The 23,462-nt window shown below is 38.3% G+C and overlaps 1 protein-coding gene across 1 annotated transcript in view; it reads left to right on the forward strand.

The window, feature by feature from the left end:
• The window catches only part of NAALADL2 (N-acetylated alpha-linked acidic dipeptidase-like 2), a 285,980-nt gene that overhangs the window by 89,802 nt on the left and 172,716 nt on the right, over positions 1-23,462 (forward strand). Inside the window, exon 4 of the mRNA XM_010572907.1 lies at positions 11,160-11,310. Coding sequence (XP_010571209.1) covers positions 11,160-11,310 — 151 coding nt within the window. The remainder of the gene's footprint in view (positions 1-11,159; positions 11,311-23,462) is intronic.

Below are 23,462 nucleotides of genomic sequence, written 5' to 3' on the forward strand. Positions count from 1 at the left end.
TGACTGGCAGGATAGTGTATTTCTGAGGGCAACACATGTAAATTGTGATTGAGATTTTTCTCAAAATATCTGTTCCTTAAAGAATGGACAATTCTCCAGAATGAAAAATGTGGATTCATCTTGGATGGAAGGTAAAGGTTAAATGGACAGGCAACAATAATTTTAAATTGACACATTATATGTTTAATAGCTCTTACTCTAGTGACAGATAAAATCCCTTTAATACACCTATTTGCACTTTATTTGTGGTACTATTTACTGAGTGTAAAGTATTACCACTCATGAATGTAATCACTTCTCTCTTGGATGACACTTCAGGGTTCAATTTGTAACTAAAGAGCTAAAAAAAGGAGCTGCCACGGCATCCGATGGGACTTCAAGTCCTGTCCTCTGTATTAACGCAGGGTGGGAGCCTCATCGGTTTGTTATAAGGCTTAGAATACTGCAGTCTAACATCTCCCTGTTTAACAGCATGGAGTTAGTGTCTTATTCTTGCTATGGTTAGCAGAAGACAAGGAGAGAAAAGACACCACAGGCTAAACATATTATCCTAAACCAAGAGTAATGGTGACCCTCGTCTGAGGGAGACCCCACAGCCACTGGCCCAGGCCAGGAGGAGCAGATGCCAGTGGGCTTGAGTGCACCAATCAGGAAACACTCCACCCCCAGAACAAGCGGGATTGGCCGAGCCTTGCTGCATGCGCTGCCCCAGATTAATCTGCCTGGCAACCCAGAAGCTTCCAGAAGGGGAGGTGAGGCCTGTCAGCCTGTGAGGGATGCTGAGGCGTGTTAGGGCGGGAACGGCTGCCGGCAGTGGGCTGCCTCTCGGCAAATCCGCAAGGCAAGCGCTGCTCGTTCGGTGCAAAGGAAACTGTATTTGCCATAGCGAGGTGCCACGGCACTCTGTGGAGCTGGAGGTTGCAGCGGGAAGGTTTTGGTTTCTGAACATGGTTGCCTGCCTTGTGGAAAACCCAGTATGGCAAAGGAAGCAATGGTCTTCCACATGTCCTGCCCTGAGTGCGAGCCACTACGTAGTTCAGCAGTACTTGCAAGAATTCCGAAGTGAAGCCAGGTACTGTAGTATGCAAGGAAGCTGATACTGAAAGTTGGTCTGCCGCAAGTTGTTTCATGGTTGGGGTATCTCCCGGCTGGGAGCTTGCTGCTGGCTTCAAGAGTGGTGAGGAGAAATGGACTGCAGAGATCTGAGACCTCCCTGAAGTGGAGACTAGGTGGCCTAAATGATTGCAGCGAACAGTATGGCTGCTGGAACAGTGAAATTGCACCAGAGGAAACCTTCTGTGGTTTTTGTGCCCTGCGTGAGGTGCGGAAGGGCGATGTAAACTTGACACCGTGGCTTTCTGTATGAGAAGCCGGGTGTGCTGGGAACAGTGTTTGTAAACTGCATCTGCTGACTTTACCTCATCTTTCTAGTGGTAGGAAAACAAATAAATAAAAATAATAATAGTACTAAAAAAAGAAGTAAGGGGAAGTAGGCAGATTTGACTCAGGCCTGTGACTAAATTGGCTGTTTGGGTGATTTTGGATTAGAAGTTCAGTAGAATGCATAAAATACAACTAAGGGTCTAATCAGTTTATTCCTGACGATTTACCAAGATTATAATTATATCTTTGTGTAGTTGTTTTTTGTATGATGGATCTTCAGCTCTATTCTCTCTATAATGGAGTCTAAACATAGACTGAAATAGCCATAAACATAATCAGAAACAACAGTTTCAGTATGTGCAAGGAAATGCTATTGGCTTTTTGGAGGTCACTCATGTGGACATTCATCCAGTCTGTTTGTTTTTTTCTTTTTAATGTTTGCTGAATATTTAATGATACTTATTATACACACAGTGCTCCTCTACATGCTTATTTAAAAGTGAGTAGTATTTCCTGGAGATGTAGGCATGCAATAGCAATATGAAAGACTTTGTATTATATACTCATCAAATAAGCATTTTTTCTGGACTGTAAGCAATTCAATTATTTTGTTTCTGAAATAAATTAAGTAAAGCTTATTGAGTCCAATCAGCCCTTGTTTCTAGGGAATTGTAGTTCAATTTCATTTTTAATTAGATTGAACATTGTGATTTTCTTAGCAGTGGTAAGCAAGATGTGGCAATAAAATATGCACTCGATTTGTATTAAAAGTTCCTAAAATCTAGTGCAGGGAACTGGCAGTATATCTGGCTTATGTTTAATTGTCCAAGTACCCTATTGTGAAAAATTCCATTTTTGAAAACTGCTGATGTGTAACAAATTACTTTTCTTTGATAAAACTGTATAGCAGATGAGCAGACAGCAAACAGAAAAAGTGTGGGACAAAACATTCGGTTCTTTATAAGCATAATACTACAATCAGGATCATGACGTTAAAAATTTTCTGTGCAAAAAAATTACAGGATTAAACCAAACTGCTTTTTGGTTTAGAGGTGGGGGAGGAATGTCTCAAGAGGTTTTTCCTCAACTACTATGGCTATCCAGAGGCTAGTGCCTAGATTTCTCGTTCAAACTAGTAGACAACAAGCTGAATTGTGATTCAGCAGTATACATGAATGCTTGGAAACTCTTGATCCGGTTTGAGTTCTGCCAAATTATGGTAGTTCTAATTTATTCACCACTTTATTCCTTTTGTTGGCGTGAGTTTCTCTCAGCTTTGCACCATAGAAGTTGCTGCTCTTTGCATGTGTGCTGTGATTCCCAGTGCTGATTGCCTGTCTTGCATTTGCTTTGCTTTCCTTTTTCTTTTGTGGCTATATATAGTCTTATCTGTGTTCAGACAGCGCTGCTGGGCTTCTTTACAAAATGCAGGTAGTTTAGTCAAGGTGGCCATTCTAGGGCTTTTGAATATAGCATAACTCATAGGACATTTAAACGTGGCTCTGTCACAGACAGCATCCTGAGCTATGGGGAGTAATTTCCAGGAGGGATTCAGGCCAACATCACTAGAACATTAGAACATGTGGGACATGTTAGAACATGTTGGTTTTCCATTTGGGGGTTTTTGATTGTTTGTTTGCCTCAGAGAATGAAAAGGGCTAGTTATACATATGGTAATGGATAACTGATATATGAGAGATGTCTGTGGGAAGGCTGAGTATGTACATTTTGTTGCATGACAGCTTTGTTACTCCTACTGCGAAAGCACTTCTAGTGGGGCTGAAGGGTTCCAAGGACTCCTAATGGCCACATCTAGTGCAAAAAGGGATTGAACTAGCATGGAGATTTAATACTGCTCCACATTGATGGGCTAGGAGCCTTGAAGCCTATCTTGCTTCCCTCCAGGAGTTTCTTTTTAAGATATTCACACTAAGGAAAAACAACTTACCTTATTCTTTTACTTCTATAAGATGATATTCATGAACCTGCACAAATCAGTTTTCTTGTGGTTAGCGCTAATTTAAAACTCTGCTGCCCTTGAATAGCACTTATCTGACAGAGGAATATAGTTAAAAATGCAACTGATGGGAACTTTATGTACAAAGTAGCTCTTGCTCCTCACTGCCATACAGCCTCATCACTCATATGCAGATTTTTTATGATTAACATTCTAAGGTTTCTCACCCTTCCTTCCTGCTTTTCCCCCCACATTCTGTAGGACATCCAGAAAACACAAGAGGGAAATCTCCTTTCCTTAGAAATAAGTTTTAGATCTAAAAAGGATAAAATTCTGAAAATTGAACATCGTGAATGACAATTTCAATTTGGAAAGTGATTAATAAAAATGTCTTGAAAAAATCTTAGGTATGCATGTCAGACTCTTTCCACAAATAAATGTACTTCATATTATCATTTCTCTGATAGTAAGTACATCAAAGTTTTAAGGTCTTGCCATGATGCAGAGCAAGTATTTGATTTTGTATCGATCATATATATGGCACTGTATGTCGGGAATAGTTTGTTTAATTCCAATGCAGTATGTTTTCTGCCTTCTAAGACCTTTATGGGACTAGCCTGTCATTTATAAGATCACTGTTGTCTGCATTTCTAGCTTTTTGAGGTTTTATGCAGCTTAATCCTTTTCCCAGTCCTGTTTGTTCAATATAGCAATAGTGTCATTCCTTAGACAAGGACAGTGTTTGACCTGAATAGGAAAGATGTATTTCTTTTCATCATCCCCATGTAGTCAGCCATTAAACTGGCTATGTCCTCCATCTCTTTTACTATCTTAATGCAGCACCTTGAGGATTGATCAGCAAAAGCGAAAACCTCTTCAGACAGTTTTGCCACAGAATTCTTTTGAACACTGTCCCTAGATCTCTGTGATGGGAAATACAGAAGCAGGATTAAACATTAAGTGCAGTATTAAAAAATCAATCTGAAGCCAAAATGGACCTTTGCCACCTAACTTGTTAAAAATATGCAACTTGGAAGAGTGGTATAAAAATGAAGGTACGTGTATCTAGGTGGTTTTGGGTTTTTTTTTTTCCGCCTTGAATCTTGTTTGTGTTACCACTGCATCTTCCAAGGACTCTGTATTATAGTAGGTAATTGAGAGGACAGTGGCATCTAATTAAATCTGCAGTATGCAAAGTCTTATTTTTCAACTCAAGCAATCTGTTTCAGAAATAAAAAGAAGTTATGTCAGTGAGGTCTTCCAACATTTTAAATGTTGCTTTCCCCTTACTTGATAATTTTACATACTGCCAATTAGTAAAATGAGATGGGAGTTCCTTTCAGAGCGTCATGATTTTGATTGGAACTTCAGCAGAAAAAAGTAATTAATAACTTGTAGCCTGTCCCGCTAGTAGCTGTGCCTCAGATTAATGAACCATGTCTTTTGCACATTGCACTACAAATTGAAAAATGCAATAGTTAAAAACTGGTTACTGTTGTTTGTGTAATTAATGCTGATCATTGCACTGAAGTGTAATGACAATGGGAGATACAGCTTCTACAATTTTTTATGAATATATTTGATTTTAAACAGAGTAATACATAATAGGTGCATGTATGTATTTTTTCATATTTCTTTGAGATACTTTCTTTCTTCCTCTGAAATGTTGTGTGTATCGTATTGTTTGTTTTACTAATTAGTTTTTACTCTTTAAATGTTTTTTGTTTCAATGCTCCATATGTATTATGACCTTGATTATAAAATTCTGCATGCGTTTGTGTGCATTACCTAGAAGGGGCAGAGAAAAGGGGATGATGATTATATACAGGCAATCAACGTATAAGCAGGAATATCCATTAAGTTTTTATTTTATGAATGTGTTATGTCCAGGTTTTATTGTGTTAGCACCTGAATGGACTTGTAATAAACAGTGCAATTGTGAATTTGGCTTTAGGAAGAGGAAGTAGAAAGGCCTTAAAAAAGGTGCGAGTAGTTTCAACGAACAGCCTAATACTATTTATTAATGTAAGTATCTATGTACAGGAGTGAGGATACAGCCAAGATACACATTTTCAGTAATGTGAAATACATGCACATGAATGCCTTCTGAAGATGAGAACTACATTTTGAGGCACTTCTCGCTTGAGACAGCATTGTGTGCTAAAGGTCTTTTTGAAATGTAGACTTTTAAATTATACTAGCATAGTATTGAAAATACATAACGAGGTAAAAGAGAAGTCTTAAGTACTGTTGTGCAGCTAGTTTATATTATTTTATTTACTGATACATGTTAACCTTTAGGTAAAGATTGAAAGTCTGAAGGCTTATGTGATATAGTTGAAAATAGAATTAGATCTAATAAGTGTCACTGGATTTGTATTGAACCTATTATTGAGAGGTAAAATGTAACAGAAGGGAACCTGTGGTAAAATGAAGAGATTTGGTTCATTTTTTCCCAGCACTAGAGTTTGATTTATCACATGCTGAAAAACTCCTGTTTATGTATATACAAATGGTGAAATGCAGTAGAAAGTTGCTGTATTTTACATCAACTTTTCCAGACACAGTGTTAGTGCTACTTGTTTTGAGTAAGGGTAGAACATTCCATGATGACAAAGTCACATATCATATAGAATTGTAACACAATATCTCCTGTACTGAACTGTGTTATCTTACATAAGGTATCATTCGATAAGAGAACAGGTTGTTCCATGGGTTAGTGAACAGGTTTTCACAGCTTTGTTTCTCGAGGTTGGGCTTTCTGGTGTCTAATTTGTGGTCCAAGTTTCTGTATTCTTTTCCATCTGTCACTCACTCTCCTGTGATTTCTTACATAGTTTTTCCCCCCTTGCATAAAGGGGTAAGCTCTCTGAATTTTATTAATGCCTTCTCAGTGTGGTACGTTAGTAGGATCTACCTCTTGTCTACTCAATATCTCATTTTCATTAAACTTGCAGGAATACACTGAGATATTTCCTCCTGTGACATAAGTCTTCTGTGCCAACTAATCAGTGGTTCAATCATTACTGTGGATCAAGACACATAAAAGGACAAGCATAGAAAGCAGACTAAAGAAGCCTTGCAGAGGCAATATTTATCAGTAATGGGGCTGGTATTATACCTTATAAAGCATAGCCGTTACAACTTTAGAGGAGGAATAAAGGGGAGCGAGAAGAGATGACCTTCACCAGGAAAGAGAGAGGAAGACAAACTGCAATGCTGATATTGTAGCTGTCTGCACATATAACACCATGACTGATTGCAAGGAGGTTTCACAAAGATGGAGAACTGTTTAGACAGTGTCACAGCAAGGTTCTAGGGAAGTTTGGCCATATTTTGGCACGACTTCCAAATATAGTGGGAAAAACTGCTAATAATGAGAAGGTGTTTTAATATGTAATTGGTAGGTTGATATAATCCACAGTTACCTGTGTCATCTTTTTTTTCTAATGTATTCAAAATCGTCGTTAACCATCACTTCTAGGAATATACTACATTGTGATGCACCTCACCAGTTGATCATGCATTACTACTTTATAAATAATTTGTAAACAGAACTATTACTGGGAATCAACTAAAGTGAGAGAAAAGATGCCATGCTCATTTAATTGTCTTTAAGTCATTAGGGTCTTGCTGGATCCGAGAAGATAGGGTGTTCGGATGCACTGAGATAATAGTTTAGGAAGCCCTTTCTCAGCTGTCTCTGCACTTGCTGTAATCCAGATTAGACCAAAGTGTGATGTGCTTTTCTGCTCTCTGCCCAGAAAATAACAGCTGAAACTCAACCCTGCCTGTGGCTCCCATTAACAGAACATCAGAGTAGTGCTGATGCTGTCAGGCTTTATTTTCAGCTGGAAAGTGAGAGTACTACTTAAACAGCTACATGCCTCAATGTGCATATTTTTAATCTTTCTGGGGCTCTGTGGTTAGCAGGTAACCAGTCCAATGTACTTTCTGGACAAGACAGAAGCCTGATTACCTCAATGTTCTTGTGCTTTTTGATGCTTGGGGGGTGCAAGGTTAGTCTCAGTTGGGAAGAGGAGAGCAGGGGAAGTGATCTTCAGTGAGGTGGACTTTGCTCTCAGCTGAAAGATAACAAATACAGCTTGAAGCCAGTGCCTGCTGCATTGCTTCCATGTTTATAACCAGTCATTTAAGGACAGCTCTTATGCATTATACTGGAGTTTCATACAGAGAGGCTGTAGTTGCTTCTCTTCGGTAGGTTTGTTCCTGCATTCAGATCACTAACATAACCCCCTAATGAAGCACTCATTCGGGCGCACGCTAGCCTCAGGTGAGATAAAGCACATTAAAGTAATCTGTGAGAGGCACTGGCCCCCTGCTTCTTGTTGCTTCTTTTTTCCAGCAAAGAGTCGTGTTCAACTTCCTTATTTTTTACTTAATACCTATCTGCCAGTAGGTTTGTGGCCAAAGGCCAACAGTAAAGCTTGGCTCAAATGTGGAGTACAGGCCTGTTCTCTGTTACCGGTGTGCCCATACAAAAGGCAACTGTTTCCTCTGCAACATTCAGAGATGGTGCGGTTAAAATGGAGAAGTAGCTTTGAGTTTTCCTGTTAGAGGAAAACAAAGTTCTTTAGACTATTGCTGTCTGCCTGTATAAAGAATTGGTTTTGTTTACTCTTCCAGGTCAGTTATGTTGCTCTCCTGTCCAGAAACTTGAATGTGTTATTAGGGTGCCCTCTTAATGTATCTAAAGCTGTTGATGTTGTAGCTATTGCACTTTACATTCAAGCAATACCTTATTATATAAGAATGTCCCTGAGTAAAATAAAGGCTTCCAAAATCAGTAGTCACTACTTAAAATAAAGATGTGTGTTTTCACTGCTTCAGCCACATCATCTTTAAAAGGCAATTTAATGGTGCCTTATGGTGTGTAGAGTTTACAAGGCTAATCTGTCCCCAGTTACACAACAGAGCCTTTGATAAAGCAGCAAGTGTCTCATACTAGATTAAACTGAGTCTAGAATGTTTTATGGGGCAGTTTAATGTACTGGATTGAGAGAGTTACTGTTTTTTAAGTGACTAAAAACTGAGGATTTAAGCAGCCATAAACAATGAAAGGGTTAACAGTGGACACCAGCATCTCTTTTCTTGTCAAGGGTTCTGCTGTTTCCATTTTATTCTGAGATGTTTGTGGCTCTGGGAGAGGGAGGAGGCATACACCCAAAACCGTAAGGAGCAGATTCTGCTGTCGGTTGGTTCTACGATCCAAGATAATCCATTGATTTGAATAGATGTGTACCAGTTTACCTGAAGGACTTAAATCTACCGTCTTTAGCCATGAAAAAAAATACTCAGTACCTTCCTCAGATTCTTTGTGCTAGGGCACTTTATGGCTGTTAAGGTATTGACTTCTTTAAGATGAAAATGGAAGCAACAGTACTTATTTATTGTTGACACAGTTGTGATGTCAATGTTGGGAAGTTAAAAAGCAGCATTTATAGGTGAAACCTGAAAGCTGTTTTATAATTTCACATGTACAACACAACTCTTCACTAGAGATGGTAGCCATGGCAGCAGTGGTTGCTGCACTTTGTGAATAACAACCGTGTAGTTGCCTTCTCTCAGTGAAACAGAGGAATTTAATAGTGGTTTGTTAAGTACAAAGTTTTTAAAACTCTCTTCAAAAAAAAAGACTGCATCTGTGTTTCCTATCTTCTATGCTATTAAATAAGTCTAGAGATGAATAAAAACATATTGGTTATGGATGCAGGAAAAAACAAGACAATTGTTATTTTAAATCCTGGCTGTTGCATCATTTAGCTGTGATGCGCCCTGCTTTTTGTATAGTGTCTCCACCCCTTTTATTGTGCAATGAAATCCTGGCTGAATATCTGAATATGAACATAAAGTGGAAACAGAACATTGCAATAATAAATGAACCTACCATTTTGGAAATTTTTGGAAATTTTTTTTCTTGCATTACGTTTAAGGTCTGTAATACATTTTTAACCTTTTACATTTCTAAGCATCTGTGCTAGTCGCGTTCTCGCTCTGCACACTCATATTAATCTGAATAGAGTTCTCTCAAAGAGACTATCCCTTTTCATCTCGGGGTTGCTTGAATAAGATATGTAAGATTACACAAGTGATTCACAGGTTCACTAGCATCTGTTTATCTGAATTCAGATTATAGTGTCAAAATCTCAGCAAATCACAATAGTAGGCTGCTATTTTATACATTTTTTTCCATCTTAACTTTCAAGAAAAGCAGAACTAAACATCAAATGCTTTTGAGGCTTAAACTGAATGCCATATATTGATGTAATTTACATACTTGTAATGCCACAAAGAGCTATGCATAAACATTCTTTAAAACCAACAGCTAGGAGTTAAACTGAATATATACATATATACACACAGAAAAAAAAATGAACGGTCTGAAAGACAGAAGGAGAAGGACAATGGAACTGAGAAATGGAGGTATAGTAACAAGTTCTGGGGTTCCTAAAGAATGAGAGTTGTGCAGTCCAGGAACAACATATACTTGCAGTCATTCCTGAGACCATTTGGAAAGTCATCAGTAGAGCGTAGTGAATAGTAAGATAAACCTTAAATACCAGAACTACTTCTGTCTGAAAATATTAATATAGTTTTGTGTCATTGTTGTAGTCTTCAGTCAATTCCAAATATGCAGAGCATTACACACAAAGGTCATCTCATTTCATAGGAGTATTTGCCATGTTACAGTTTGATTTCATCTGATTCAGAATAAAATCTGCTTATTTTTCAGTTCTCTATGAAAGGGTAAACCTGAGGTTTTTCAGTCAAAATTGATCTATAGGCTGCTGCAAGTTGTGGTGCTTGGATGCTTTCGTCCTTGACTTTGGGGAAGTTTGCCTGATTTGCTGCCCCAGATCTACAGATTTTTGGAAAGGCTAATTACCATTACCAACTCAAGCTGTGATGTTCTAATGAGACAGAATAAAAGCTGTCTGTTTGACAGGAGGCAGATACCACAGTTTGGGCAAGCTAGACTGCTGCTTGCTTTTTTTTTTTTTTAAATCTGTAAACTCCTTTTGTTTTCTCTCTTAACTGAAGAGTTAACTGTTTCCAGAAATCCCGTTCGAGACCGATGCCAGTGTATGCAAACATCGAGTACACGCTATACACACTTAAGCATGTCCTTGAAGAGGTAAACTAAGCAGGAATGTCATACTGCTAATAATAGGGAAAATATGGAAGATCTACTGAAGATGTTTTAATGAGATTAGTTTCAAAACTAAAGGCATTTTCAGGATGGTATTTATACCACATGAAAATATGTTAGGCTTGTAAATCTAGCAAGTGTCCAATGAGCAGGGAGAAAGGTGGCTCCACTTGTATCTCTTTAGGTATGTTACTGAATCATGGCCAGTACCTCATCTGAATATCATCTCCAACCCACCAGCCTTATCTGACTGTCATAATAGAAGAGGTGAAGATGAAACAGTTGCAAATCTCAAATGCAACTGTAGTGAGTGTTAGCACTGTGTTTCCTCAACATGCTACATATAATTTAAAAGTAAGAATTCTTTTGTTGTTAGGCCTTAAAAGTAGCTTTTGACCTGAATTGGGAAACATGACTTTGAATTATTTTTGTGGGGTTTTGATTTTGTCTTTTCAAAGAATAGCTGCTGGTTTTATATTACAAGGAGTTTGGAACTTCACCTGTCTTTATTTGGTTTGTACAGAGCATAGGATGGTGAGAGCCTGATGCATGATAAAGCCTCTATATCAACAGTTATTAAAATAAATAATAATGTGTTCGGCCATCATTTTTGTTAATAGCCACCTATGTTGGTTTTTTTATCCTCAGCTTTCTCTGTTAGAAGATGCAGGGTTTGGTGGTGTTCTTCTTTACATTGATCCTTGTGACTTACCAAAGACTACAGATCTTGCTGATAAAGCCTTTATGGTTTCCTTGAACGGTGGAGGAGATCCATCAACACCTGGTTATGCCAGTATTGGTAAGTACTGTTCAAGGCATATTCAATTAATGGACGTTTTAATTCTTTGTAGATCATAAGTATGGGAGTTAAAACACTAAACCAAATCCTGCCTGAAATAGAAACTGAGTAAAGGAATACTGTGTAATGCAGCATGGCTCAAAGGATGGAATCCAATCTCGAAAGTGCTTTACTCTAAACTCTTGGCACAAAGTCTGTACTCTATATAATTTGCTTTGTTGCTTTTTGTATATGTGTATTCACACACTGAACCATTATTCCTGCCTGCTTATTCATATCCCGTTTAAAAAAAAAAAAAGAAAAGCTGTGAAGTACTAATCCAGTGGTTTCTGAGCAGGCTCCATGGGATCTGTCCCCACTGAAAGAAGTATTCTTCCCTTCATTCCGTCTTCCACCTTCATGGTGTTGGTATTGGAAACTTCTGGTCAATAGCAATGTAATCAGAAGTTTATATTTGAAAAGATTTAAGAAAAATTAATGTTTGTAGTATCTTTGTGCAATTACACTTGAATAGGGTGTGTTCATTTAGCCTTGTCTCAGTTCTGCCTGCATAGACTGGTTATCAATTAGGCTTTTCGAAATACATGTATTGTTGAAGTATGGGAAATAAAGAATTGATATTAAGGAACTACACAGTCTTTTATAAGTTTAAGGGTTGTTTTTTTTTTTTTTTTTTAAAGCAATGCTAGCAATAAATAGAAGTGGCAGCATATTTGACTTGTATGTACTACTTAAATTTCCATTCTAGCTGTTCAGTGAATGTGTGTTCTGCATCTCTGCTGCCTTTTCAGCTTTACAACCTTTTTTACTATCTAACTATTTGGAAATGTATTAAGCAGCAGTCTATGAGTTTGTGACATGGCTTCATCAAGAATATTTGGTCTGGTTACTAGCTTAGACATCTAAAGTCTGACTTGAATTGGCGCTAAATCAACTGAGGCAACGCTGAGATACTTCATGACTAGAATGGCAGAAAATAGAAATATTTGCCTGGTTGTCAAAGAAGGGTGTTAGCTGTTCACAGCATGAATGCCTTGACAGCTCAGTGGGAAAGAAATTGCACATTTTCTCAGTGTCTCAGTGTACCTGACCCAGTGTTCTTAAAAGTGCCCTGGGAGCTACAGAGGTAAATATAACACTCTTTAAGCTTTATTCTTGCTCATTTCATGGAGCTATTCAAAAAACAGTTTGTCGCTTATCTGTCTGGCTGACTCCTTAATGTTTTATTTACCCTACATGAAAAGTAAAGCTAATTAAAACAGATACACCAACATGAAGATGCCACTTCAGTGTCTAAACCTCATGCGTTGGTTTTCTGTCAGTAAATGATCTCGTTGCCAGTGTGCATTCCAATCTCCAGTTTGAGAGAAAGAAGCGTAATTATATGGAAAATGGTGATGTAAGTACGTGGATGGTTTGTACTAGAACCCTTAGTATGGCTTGCCTGTAGTTTTAAATCTCCGTGCAACATTCGTAAGCAGGAATAGGCTATCGTGTTCCTAAAATCATTTATATTTTGATTATTGAAAGCAATGATGAGCTGGAAGGAGCTCAAAGGAACACTTGAGGAAACTCTTTTTTATGGTTCTGTCACTGGAAGGTAGATCAGATGGAAGTAATTTCTGTGTTTCTGATGATGATTTTCTTCTTTGGAGACTATGAATCAGTCTGGTTAGTGGTAACTTATGCCTGCGACAAATACATACGTCTGGAGCGCAGACTTTTGCCTGAGGGATGCGCTTGCATATAAGGTAGTTAAACTGACTACATGTAGAATAAAAGTCCCAGATACCCAGGGTTGCCTCTTACCACTTTGATTCACCGAGTATAACATGCACTACGAGAGATTTTATTGGAAGCTCCTGCTTATGTTATTGGCATATCTTTGATACCATCTGCACTTCACACATTGCCAAAAGAACTGTTACTATTGCAATCTCAGGGACTGCTCCTACCACCGTTCTCCCTTTTACTAGGCAGTTCCTAGTAAGATGAGTGATCCAAAGTTAATCTTGCACTAGGTGAATAAAAGGTAGGAAACTTGTATTTTCATGCCACTGCCTATGTTTCTCACATTCCTTTAGTCTGAAAACAAATTTCTCTGTGACGTCAGAGTATTGGACTGCTCCAGGTTTTTTCCTAGGGAAAAAATCTTCAGGAGATACCACCATTTACAGATCTCTTCTCAAAATTGACAACATTTTCAAATGGGGTTTATGTTAACGCTTCAGAGAGAACTTTGGAGTTCTCGTGAGGTTTTACCTCAAATTTTCTGTTTCGTGAAGATTAAATGCTGTGCTTCTGCATATGAATTATTTTAGAATGTACAGAAATAGCTCGAGGATGGGTGTGAGATGCCTCCTACCTATGAGTGGAATGATTTTTTTGATCTCTGTTTAATAAAGGGAAAGAAGTAATGATGTGGAAAGGGAAGTGAACAGCACTTATGTAAAAGTTTCTGCAGCTTTGTTTGATAATTTAATTCTTCTGTTCCTAAGACTCTCTTAATCCTATGTCATACGAGTCCTGAAACAATCATATGAGCCTCTGTGAGCATCAGTTCTGTGTTCTTGGTTCTGATTGCCAAAGACTAGTATCGTCCATTTTTAGAAATCTTTCTTCTCTCTTCCTGCTTTTGAAATGAAATAGATCCAGTGGGTGGGACTCAACGAGTTAAACATATGGGATTAAGAAGCTTGAGAGGGAGATAAGAGACTTATGTGACAAAAATTATCCTGAAAATAAAGTTTAGAATAATAGCATAAAACTTGAGTGACTTCCTCCATCTACTTTTTTTTTTCCATTTTGACTTTTGGAACGCTGCAGTTCCTTTCACCTACCTTTGTACAGCAGACACATATTAGATTTCTCCATTGCTAGACTTCAGAGCCATTTTAAATCCAATTTGTTTTCACACAGGAAATGGCTCAGTAAACAAAAATATGGATAGAACCTATTTGTCAATCCTAGTATGTAAATAGAAAAGTGGCATTGTGATAAGCATTAAGAACCCTGCCGCCAAGATAAGGTACCTCATAATAGAATCCCTATCTGTGCAGAGATGGAATAGAAATTATTTCACGAAGAATTCAGACAGCATCATAGAAAATACTGTATGCTTAAAAATGCTGAAATATAACAGCTGTAAAATATAATCTTATGCTATCAGATGGAGTTTCAAGTGTAATGTTGTTTTAGAGAATTGTTATGCAGAGGTTATAACAGTAAGGCAAAGTGGTATATTTGGAAGTAGTCCATGCTTCAGGTCATTGTTAACAGCTAGTCATGTGAGCCATATTACAGAGATTGGGTGAAAAATCAGTAACACGGGGGAAATGCACAGTGTCCCTAGAATTGTGAATAGTGAACATTATTCAGGCAGAGGAATTGACATGAGCATTCCTCAAATATTGCTAATAGGATTTGATTTCAGAGGAAGGGACAAGGAAGACAAGGAGTTGGTGAGGTGTTGATCCGCTGCAGGCCACAGCCGAGCACATCAGTGAGGTTGGTGGTGCCTCTGAAAGCATTTTAGAAAGGACAAGAATGCTGGGCAGGCAGGGGAGTGAAACTGAGCCTGGAAGAAAGCAGGGTGAAGGTGCTGTTATAATCTTTTGGGGTTTGTTTCTCACTATCCACATCTAGTTTAATTGACAGTAGTTGACACTGTTTTGCCCATGATGGTAATTGTTAAGTGTTTTCCCTGTCTTTATCTTGACCAATGAGCTTTTCCATCTTATTTTCTCTCCCTATCCTGTTCAGTAGGGGGAGTGAGAGCGTGGCTTGAGTAGGTCTCTGAAAGCTGGCCAAGGTTGACCCACCACATTGGGTTCCCCATGTTTTGATAACTTACAGCAAAAGTTAAAGAACACCAAATATGCATCATAAAAAGCCCATGGCTTATACCTCTTTAGTCATGTGTCATTCTTTAATTGAGCTTAGCCAGTTCTTCTTCTGTGAACACAAGGAACTACTGCTACTACTTGGAATATGGCTAAATATGTGTATGCTGTGATGGAAATGTATGCCTACTTTACTTTTAGTCAGCCCTGTGATTCTGTATGTTTATGTGCTTCCTGCCTCATATCTGAGTTTGTCCTTACTGTCCTTTACTTCACAATATTTTAGTCCTATGAAGCAACCAGCTGAGCAGAAGTTAACTAGAAAATAGAATGTTGTGTAACGGTTTTAACCATGCATATGCAACATATGTTCTGAAATGTTTTGTTATAAATCATCGTGACTTTTTACAAGATGTCCTGAGCTCAGGTTTGTCTGTTCTGTTAAAGAACAAAACACAGTTACAAGGATAGTTTTTTCTGTGCTTGCCTTGGCAGCTGTGGAAATGATCCTGGGAATTTTTTTTTTTCTCCAAAATTTGTGTTTACTTTCTGCTAATAGCATCAGATAAATGAAATGCAAAGATAACTTGGTGTAAAATTACTGTCTACATTCAGGCTGATGGGTTTTTTGTTTTCTTTTCTTTTCCTTAAGGGCAGACTGAAGCTGGGGAGAAAGAAAAGCTTACAGTGCCATGTTTTAATTTAGGGCTGTGTGTATATATGTGTACATATACTTTTGATCTTTTTTTTTTTTTTTTTTTTTTTTTTTGAAATAATTTTAGTGGTTGCCATAAACAACCCCCCCCCACACCTTATCATTACCAACTGCACCGCTCTATCTGATATACTGTGTTATTTTCTGTATGAAAAAAAATCTATGCTAATGCAATAGAGAGGTAAATCTTTGGAAAATACTGGCTTTGGAATAGTGACCACAGTAAGTAATAATTTCAGCAGTTTTTCAATAACACTAAGGGTTCAAAAGGTATCTGAATCCATAATATGCCTTTTCAGATTTCGCAGGATACAATGAAGCAACTAAATTTGTATTTAAGTACCAAATTACATGCTCTGAGGTTTTTGGGTTTTGTGGTTTTTAGTTTTTCCTCCTGTCTGGCTTTCAATTGGTGTTGCATGTATTTAAAACTGAGAAAATCAGTTGGACATCAAGGTATTTTAGGCTTACAAGTTTGAGCGTATGGATCTCTGTGTTGTATATAAGATATCATTTTATCTTCTATTAAGCTACCTATAATTTTATCTTGGAGGAAACAAATTTGAATTGAAAATGCAGTGATTTTATCAATTAAGTATTAGAAGAGGAGGGGAGAAATTACTACCAATGGTACTGCAATAGCTTGCTAGCAACGCTTGTATCATTTGGCTCTTGCAAATGCCATACTGAACCATGTGGTCAAAACTTCTCAATTTCAAACAGAAAATTACAAAAAAAAGTGAATTTAAAAGAGTAGTGGAATGTACAAGTGGTAAACACCAAATTGTTTGAAAAACAAATCGCTTCCTATGCTGCAGAGTTAGTTCAGTGGAAAACATATTGCCTAAATACTTCCTGACGCCTTAGAAGTTGGAGGGGACTCCTCAGTATTTTTGACATTTCAGACAGTTTCAAACTACTAAACAGGCTTGAGTCCCTACAGAACATTTTCCAGTGAAGCCACTTTGTCTCTCATCCAGCAAAAATAGCATTTTAAATGGTGTCCAGATTAAATTTTTGAAGCTACTCAACTCACAAGTGAGTTTAGCATATTTAAATTTTTTGTGCAATCATAATTGAAAATATTCCTGCCATAGCTTTACTGACATGATATTTCAGCTCAACGTAATTTGTGCGAGAGCTAATTTGTTATGTGCTAATTTATTATGTGCTCACGAAACAGCAAACATCACTGTATGGCAGTAAGTCTAGCTGGTATATTGGAATCTGCTACTACAAAAGCATGGGTGCCTGCAGAGTCCAGCTGAAATCATTTGTCCTTGCATGGGCTGAGAATCCAGGACAGGAGGCTGCTTTTATAGCATCAGGAATTTTTGTGAGGACTCTGTTGCACGTTTGCTCACATAGCAGTATATAATGATCCATTTAAAGAACCAGCTAAGCTCCGAACTGACTGTCAGCTAGAGGCCAATTTTATGGACCACTTGCTCTGTTGCCAGTCATTTGCTCCTGAACGCCCTTTTCTGCGCATTACTGTGGTTTCTTCTAATCCTGTATCTTTCACAGCCTTTTCCAGTGGCTTCTTTGTCTTTCAGGTGGGGGTTGTTGCCTTTCAGAAACCAGTTAAGCTAATGTTACTTGAGATTTTTTCATCCAGCAGTGTCTAGCATATGGGCAGGAAAGTTGAGCAGTATTTGTACATGAAATCTGAGTTTATAGAAAAAGCAAACCCGTACGGTCACTTTCAGGTTTCTGCTAACTGCAGCCTGTAAACAAATTTCTTTGTTCACTGCAACTGAAACACTTGCTTAGACCGATATCAAATTGGTGATTACACCTCCCCATTGCAAGCAAGCAAGCAACAGTGGTATTGCTGGTGTTTGGGGATCCAGAAAGGGCTTAGAACAGTAGGTGGTTACCTTTTGAGGGGACTTCTTTCTGAAGGCTCCAAAACTCTGGTTATAGTATTACACTAAAACAACCTCAGTGTCGTAGGCCTATTTTTCCTGTGTTTCTGATAGTTGAGTCTAATTATCACCATTTGTCATTTCAGGTGATACACATTCTGAAAAATGATACTTGTCAAAATTTCAAGGATTCTCTCTTAATATGACTGTTTAGGCAGCTTAGATTTAACACTGGCTGTTAATTTTTCAATGAAGAATTAAATTCATTTAAAAGAAATGCTGGGAGGCAGAATATGTTTGTGAATTTAGGGTGACTTTAGTGTTTAGTTTTATACCCGGAAAGGGGATTTTAAAAAGTCATTAATATAATTTTTAAATTTTAAAAAAATTGAACTTTTCCCTTTTATTTAAAAGTTGATGAAATATAGGGAACAGGCAAAAGGCTTAAGTGATTGAACATTTTGAACATAATGGGCCCAATTCACTATTAGTTGTGCCTTTTTCTTAATTTATTTTGTATATCCAAAGCAAATACCTGTTTTGGAGATGACTATGTTTTACTCGAGCGTACTGCTAAGATGACACCTCAGAGTAAAAGGCAGGCATTTCTAGTAGGTGGAACTTGTTATTAATGCTGCTTTAATTGCCAGAAATACAACTGTCTCAAAGTACAAATTCTGGTCAGATTCAACCAAAAATTTTGGTCATGTAGAAGCTAAAGGTAAAAATATCAGAACCAGAATGATTGTAAAGCAGTTTAGGTACCCTCTCACAGGAAGATAAAGCAGATAGTAGCTGTATACGTATAACTAAAGGAATTGTATTTGCTAATGACACTTGGTTAGCTTTCCCATATATTTGTGTGTGTGTATGTAATACAATGGTATTTTATCCTCTTAGAACTCCTGTGCACAAGTTGGGATACTACGATGTAACTCTTACATATTGCAGAGTTAACACCTGCAAGTGCACCTGCATAGTATCAAGAGCACCATAAAGTCAGCTGGCTGATTGTTTAAGCAATTAAAGATGTAATTGGTTTTATAATTGAATTTTTTCTAGTGCAGTTCGAATACTGCAAGCCAGAATAAACCAAACCATCTTTAATTCGACTTGATCTCTGTTCCAGCCCACTGCTTACCATATTCAGCAGCTGCATAAAAAAGATAATAGTACCTCTTCCTACTTTCAGACAGGTAGAAACTCCCCCAGAAGAAAACCTAATCATGTTAAAATGGAGATGTGGAAAATACTTTTTCGTTACATAAATGTGTACTATCATATTATATAGTACTGTTCTGCAGAACACTAAAAGACGTTAAGTAATTCATCACAGTTTGGGTTTGGCCAATTTTCAGAAGCATTTTACTTGTACTTTTCAGAGGTTTTTTCCGACTGGCACTGTTTTCCTTCCCTTCAGAGACAGAAGAACGCTCTACCTAGGGGGACTGATAAGGGGGTGGGGGAGAAGAGAGAGGAGAAGCTGTTGGGATGGTTTAGTTGCTTGGCTAAGGAGCACATGAGTGGTGAAGGAAGCTTATGAGACAACAGGGTAAACGTTATGAGTACATCAAGTGGTCAAAACAGTCTAAACGTATTGGAGGTGTGATTTCAGTGACAGTGCACGTTCTTTCAGAGCATGGTGTATCATGGAGTGTCTGGGATGACTCTGATACTGATGTCAGTGAAGGGTTCACAGCCCTTAGCACAGGAGAAAAGAATTGTAGAATAGTTGAGCCTGGAAGAGACATGCGGAGATTGTTCAAGGACAAGCCGCCAGCTCAAAGCAGAGTCAACGAGAGCAGGTTGCCCAGGACATTGCCCAGTTGGCTTTCAAGCATCTCCAAGTACACTCCAAAACCTTTCTAGGCCACCGCTTCCAGTGCTTGACCATCCTCACCCTAAAGTAGCTTTCCTTATGCTTCAGGGGAATTCCCTGTACTTCAGTTTCCTCCTCCATCCCCTGAATACCACACGAGGAGAAACTGGCTCCATCTTCTTGTACACTCCCACCAAGTATTTATACACATTGGTAAGATCTCCACAAATCTTCTCTGCTCAAGAATAAACAACCCCACGTCTCTCGGCCTCTTCTCGTATGTCAGATGCTCCAATCCCTTAGTCATCTTCATGGCCCTTTGCTGCACTCGCTCCGCGATGTCCGCGTCTTTTCTGTACGGGGGGGGCCCAGAACTGGGCCCAGCGCTCCAGCTGTCATTTCACCAGCGCTGAGTGGAAGGGAAGAATCTTCTCCCTTTACTCGCTGACAGTGCTATTGCTAATGCAGCCCAGGATGCTGCTGGCCACCTTTGCTGCCAGGGCACGTTGCTGGCTCATGCTCAACTTGTCGTCCACCAGGACCTGCAGGTTCTTTTCTGCCAAGCTGCGTTCCAGTCAATCATCCCCCAACGGGTACTGGTGCGTAGGCTTGTTCCTCCCCTGTACAGGACATTGCCTTTCCGTTTGTTGAACTTCATGAGATTCTGGCAGCCCGTTTCTCCAGGTTGTTGAGGTCCCTCTGAATGGCAGCACAGTGATCTGGTCTATCAGCCACTCTTCACAGTTTTGTATCTTCTTCAAACTTTTCAGTCATCTCATTGTAGAGGGCTATCAGGCTGCTCAAACATGATTTCCCAGTTGTAAATCTATTCATACCACTGCCAATGACCTTCTTGTCCTTCATATTTTTTGAAATTATTTCCAAGATTATTTGCTCCATCACCTTCCCAGGGACTAATGTATGGCTGGCTGATCCCAGGTTCTCCTTCTTGAAGGTGATAGATAGGAGTGATATTTGCTTTCGTCATGTCCTCGTGAACTTCTTCCCATCACCATGAACTTTCTAAGATTTTTATGGCCTCACAATGACATCCGTGAGCTCCCTCATCACTCAGGGTTCCCAGCCCACCAGAGCTTGCCCTGATGGGTGAATTTACATCTTCCTCTAACTAGTGCGCTCTTACGCTATTTGTTCCCTCTGTCATGCTTCTCAGTACCACAAGCTACACTTGTTACTGTAGTTTGGATGCTGAAGAGTAGTGGTAGATGAGGTTTCTTAGGTATGGCAGAATGTGTCCTTACAAAATGCATTTGGAGCAGGGAAGAAGCAAGGCATCATGTCCAGTGGTGTTCCGTGGATAAGAGGAGCTTCGTCTGCCTGATTAACCTCCACTGGATGGTCTTTAGGTGTAATGTTATGAACCACTGTAGACATATTGCCTACGTACACTCAATATGACTCAACACAGTGACTCCTTTCTATTAAGGGACATTAGATTCACGTACTGTTGCTGGTACAAAGTTTCAAGATTCCTTTCTGTAAGAGACTGCATCAGTTTCGATGCAAAGCTGTTCTGTCCTTTCCTCTACTAAAACAATTTGAAATGCTCTGACGTTTGTTCTGTGAAAGCATGGAGCTTCATTTTCGGAAAGGGATGGTACTGGAAAAAGTATTTGGGGGTAGAGATGGCCAAGGGCCAGCTGTACAATAAAAGAGAATTTCATAGATGTGGGAGAATTTCTGTAACAAGGAGGCAGTCACAGCTTAGAAAGCTTCTTTCTTCAGTGCTTTTGGAGTAGTCCTGTATGCAGTGATGCCAGTCAATATTTGCTGTGTGATGGGTACAATGCCAGAATGAGAAACAATCAGTTTGTCGCCAGATGCTTTTGTTATCTGACATGTTTTTGATGTGCAAAACTAGGCTTTGAGAATGATTTGAATAAACCTTTGAAACTTTGATAACTGTTTCAATTTCAATTAGGACGAGTATATGCACAAAATGTGTGTAACTTCCAATACCTCTTATATGCTAATTTTACATAGCTGACAGGTGGGTCTATTGTGTTAGTAAAAAAAAAAAAAAAAAAAGAGGGAAGCCTCTTGGGTTATTTAAAACCTCATTGAAGTCATAGATCTTTTAGAACAGTGATATAATGATTTGCATATTTATTTAAAATATCGTGCTACAGGGACCACCCTTTACAAAATATGTAGTGAACAAATGCTTGTGCTGTCTACTTGGGAGGTAAATTTTTTTCTTATAGCAGATGTCAGCTAAAGCTGACACGTGGTGACAATCTATTCCTTTCTGGTATAATGCTTATAACAAGAGACTAATTTTAGAACAGCTGGCCTACTCATGTGTTAAAATGCCTAGGGTTTTTTTGTTGGTTTTTTTTTCCTTCTTGCTTTCCAACCATCAGCAGTCTTTCAGCTAGTCCACTGTGTGATTTCTGCCAAGCCTAGTTTAATCCAGGACTGCAAGGGATTTTCAGCAATATTTTGCATACTCTGAGAGAACTGAACCACACATTGCCAAGCATTTAGCAGTTAAAACTTGCGTGGTAGTATTTTTTGCATAGTATAAAATCCATTTTGCCTTTCATAGTAGTAAATGAAGTGTAAAGGTGAGGTAAAACTAGAATTAATTCCGTTGTCAGTTACCTTTGCTCCCTTTCAGAATCCCTGTATTAGATACGACTTTCTCTGGGCTGTGGTATTATGTGCTGCTAATCCATTGAAAAAATAGGTACATCACCTGTCGTGGACTACCTTGAGGAATGTTTTAAAAGTTCCCCAGAAAGAGAGAATATAGGCTTTGCGAAGATAGCGTGCGTGGAGTATTTAATGATTTAAAATTAGGTGACTCAGGTGTACGAAGAGTTGTATAAAGGTTATATAGATAATTTCATAAGAGTATTTCTGGGGTTTTTTTGTTTTTTTTTTTTAAGGGGTTGGGGGGGTGGGGGTGAGAAATTCAGTAATACCAAAAATCTAAGTATCAAATAGCTACTACTGTGTTTGGTTAATTTTACTTTGTAGTCATATTAGGTTTGTAAGCCTTAGGTCCTTCAAAGCTCTTACCACTTTTTTGATATTAGCATTCTATTTTTTAAGTGAAAGCATTACATTGTGAGCTTCAGGATACTGGAGGACACGTAGAAGTGCAGCTTGACTGCTGTCTAATAAAAAAAAAAAAAATCCCAATACAGAATGCAAATGAGGAAGACATCCATGGATTTTAAGTAGGTTTCATAACTGTTAGGCATTACTCATGCTTTTTTTTAAACAATTTATTTCATAGTACAACGTATCAAAGCATAGAAAAGAGGCATGCTTAAAACACTTAGGCAGGAGCAGTAGTCCTAAGCTGGTCAACAGTGTTTTCTAGAAATTACAGCTTCAGTTTTGTGTTTTGAGTTTCTGGAAGTTTTGTCCTGTTAGATGAAACACATCTCTTGTTTCTAGAGTCTGGATTTATCCTCTGATTTATACAATGGACCTGTAATTCTGAACTCTGAAGCCCTGATGTGGGAATCAGTGCTTTAAGATAGGATTCAGTTACTTCTCTCATTCGCTTTGTAAGATGAAAAGTTGAATTGCAAATCCTATAATAGATTTACAAATCCTAAAGCATGTGTAGAAATGCTGCAAGAAATTTACAATTTGTAACATAAATCTTAATAAAGTATTTTTTAGCTATGCAAATCTATACTAATTTCTAAGTTAAAATCTCTGTGATCATAGCAGAGACAACTCTTGAATTTTAATATCTGTTCTGGGTCAGGTTCTTTATGATTTGTTTCTGCACGACTTACATTTATTAAAATACTTTTCTTTGTCTCAGTTTCTCCTTCAACTTCATAGGAAAAAAAAAAAAACCAAAACAAAAAAAAACCAAAAAACACGTTATCCTCTGAACAGAGAGAGGAGTTGCCATTCATAGA

Source organism: Haliaeetus leucocephalus, unplaced genomic scaffold (genome assembly GCF_000737465.1).
Source record: "Haliaeetus leucocephalus isolate CR32 unplaced genomic scaffold, Haliaeetus_leucocephalus-4.0 Scaffold362, whole genome shotgun sequence".
NCBI classification, from domain to species: Eukaryota; Metazoa; Chordata; class Aves; order Accipitriformes; family Accipitridae; genus Haliaeetus; species Haliaeetus leucocephalus.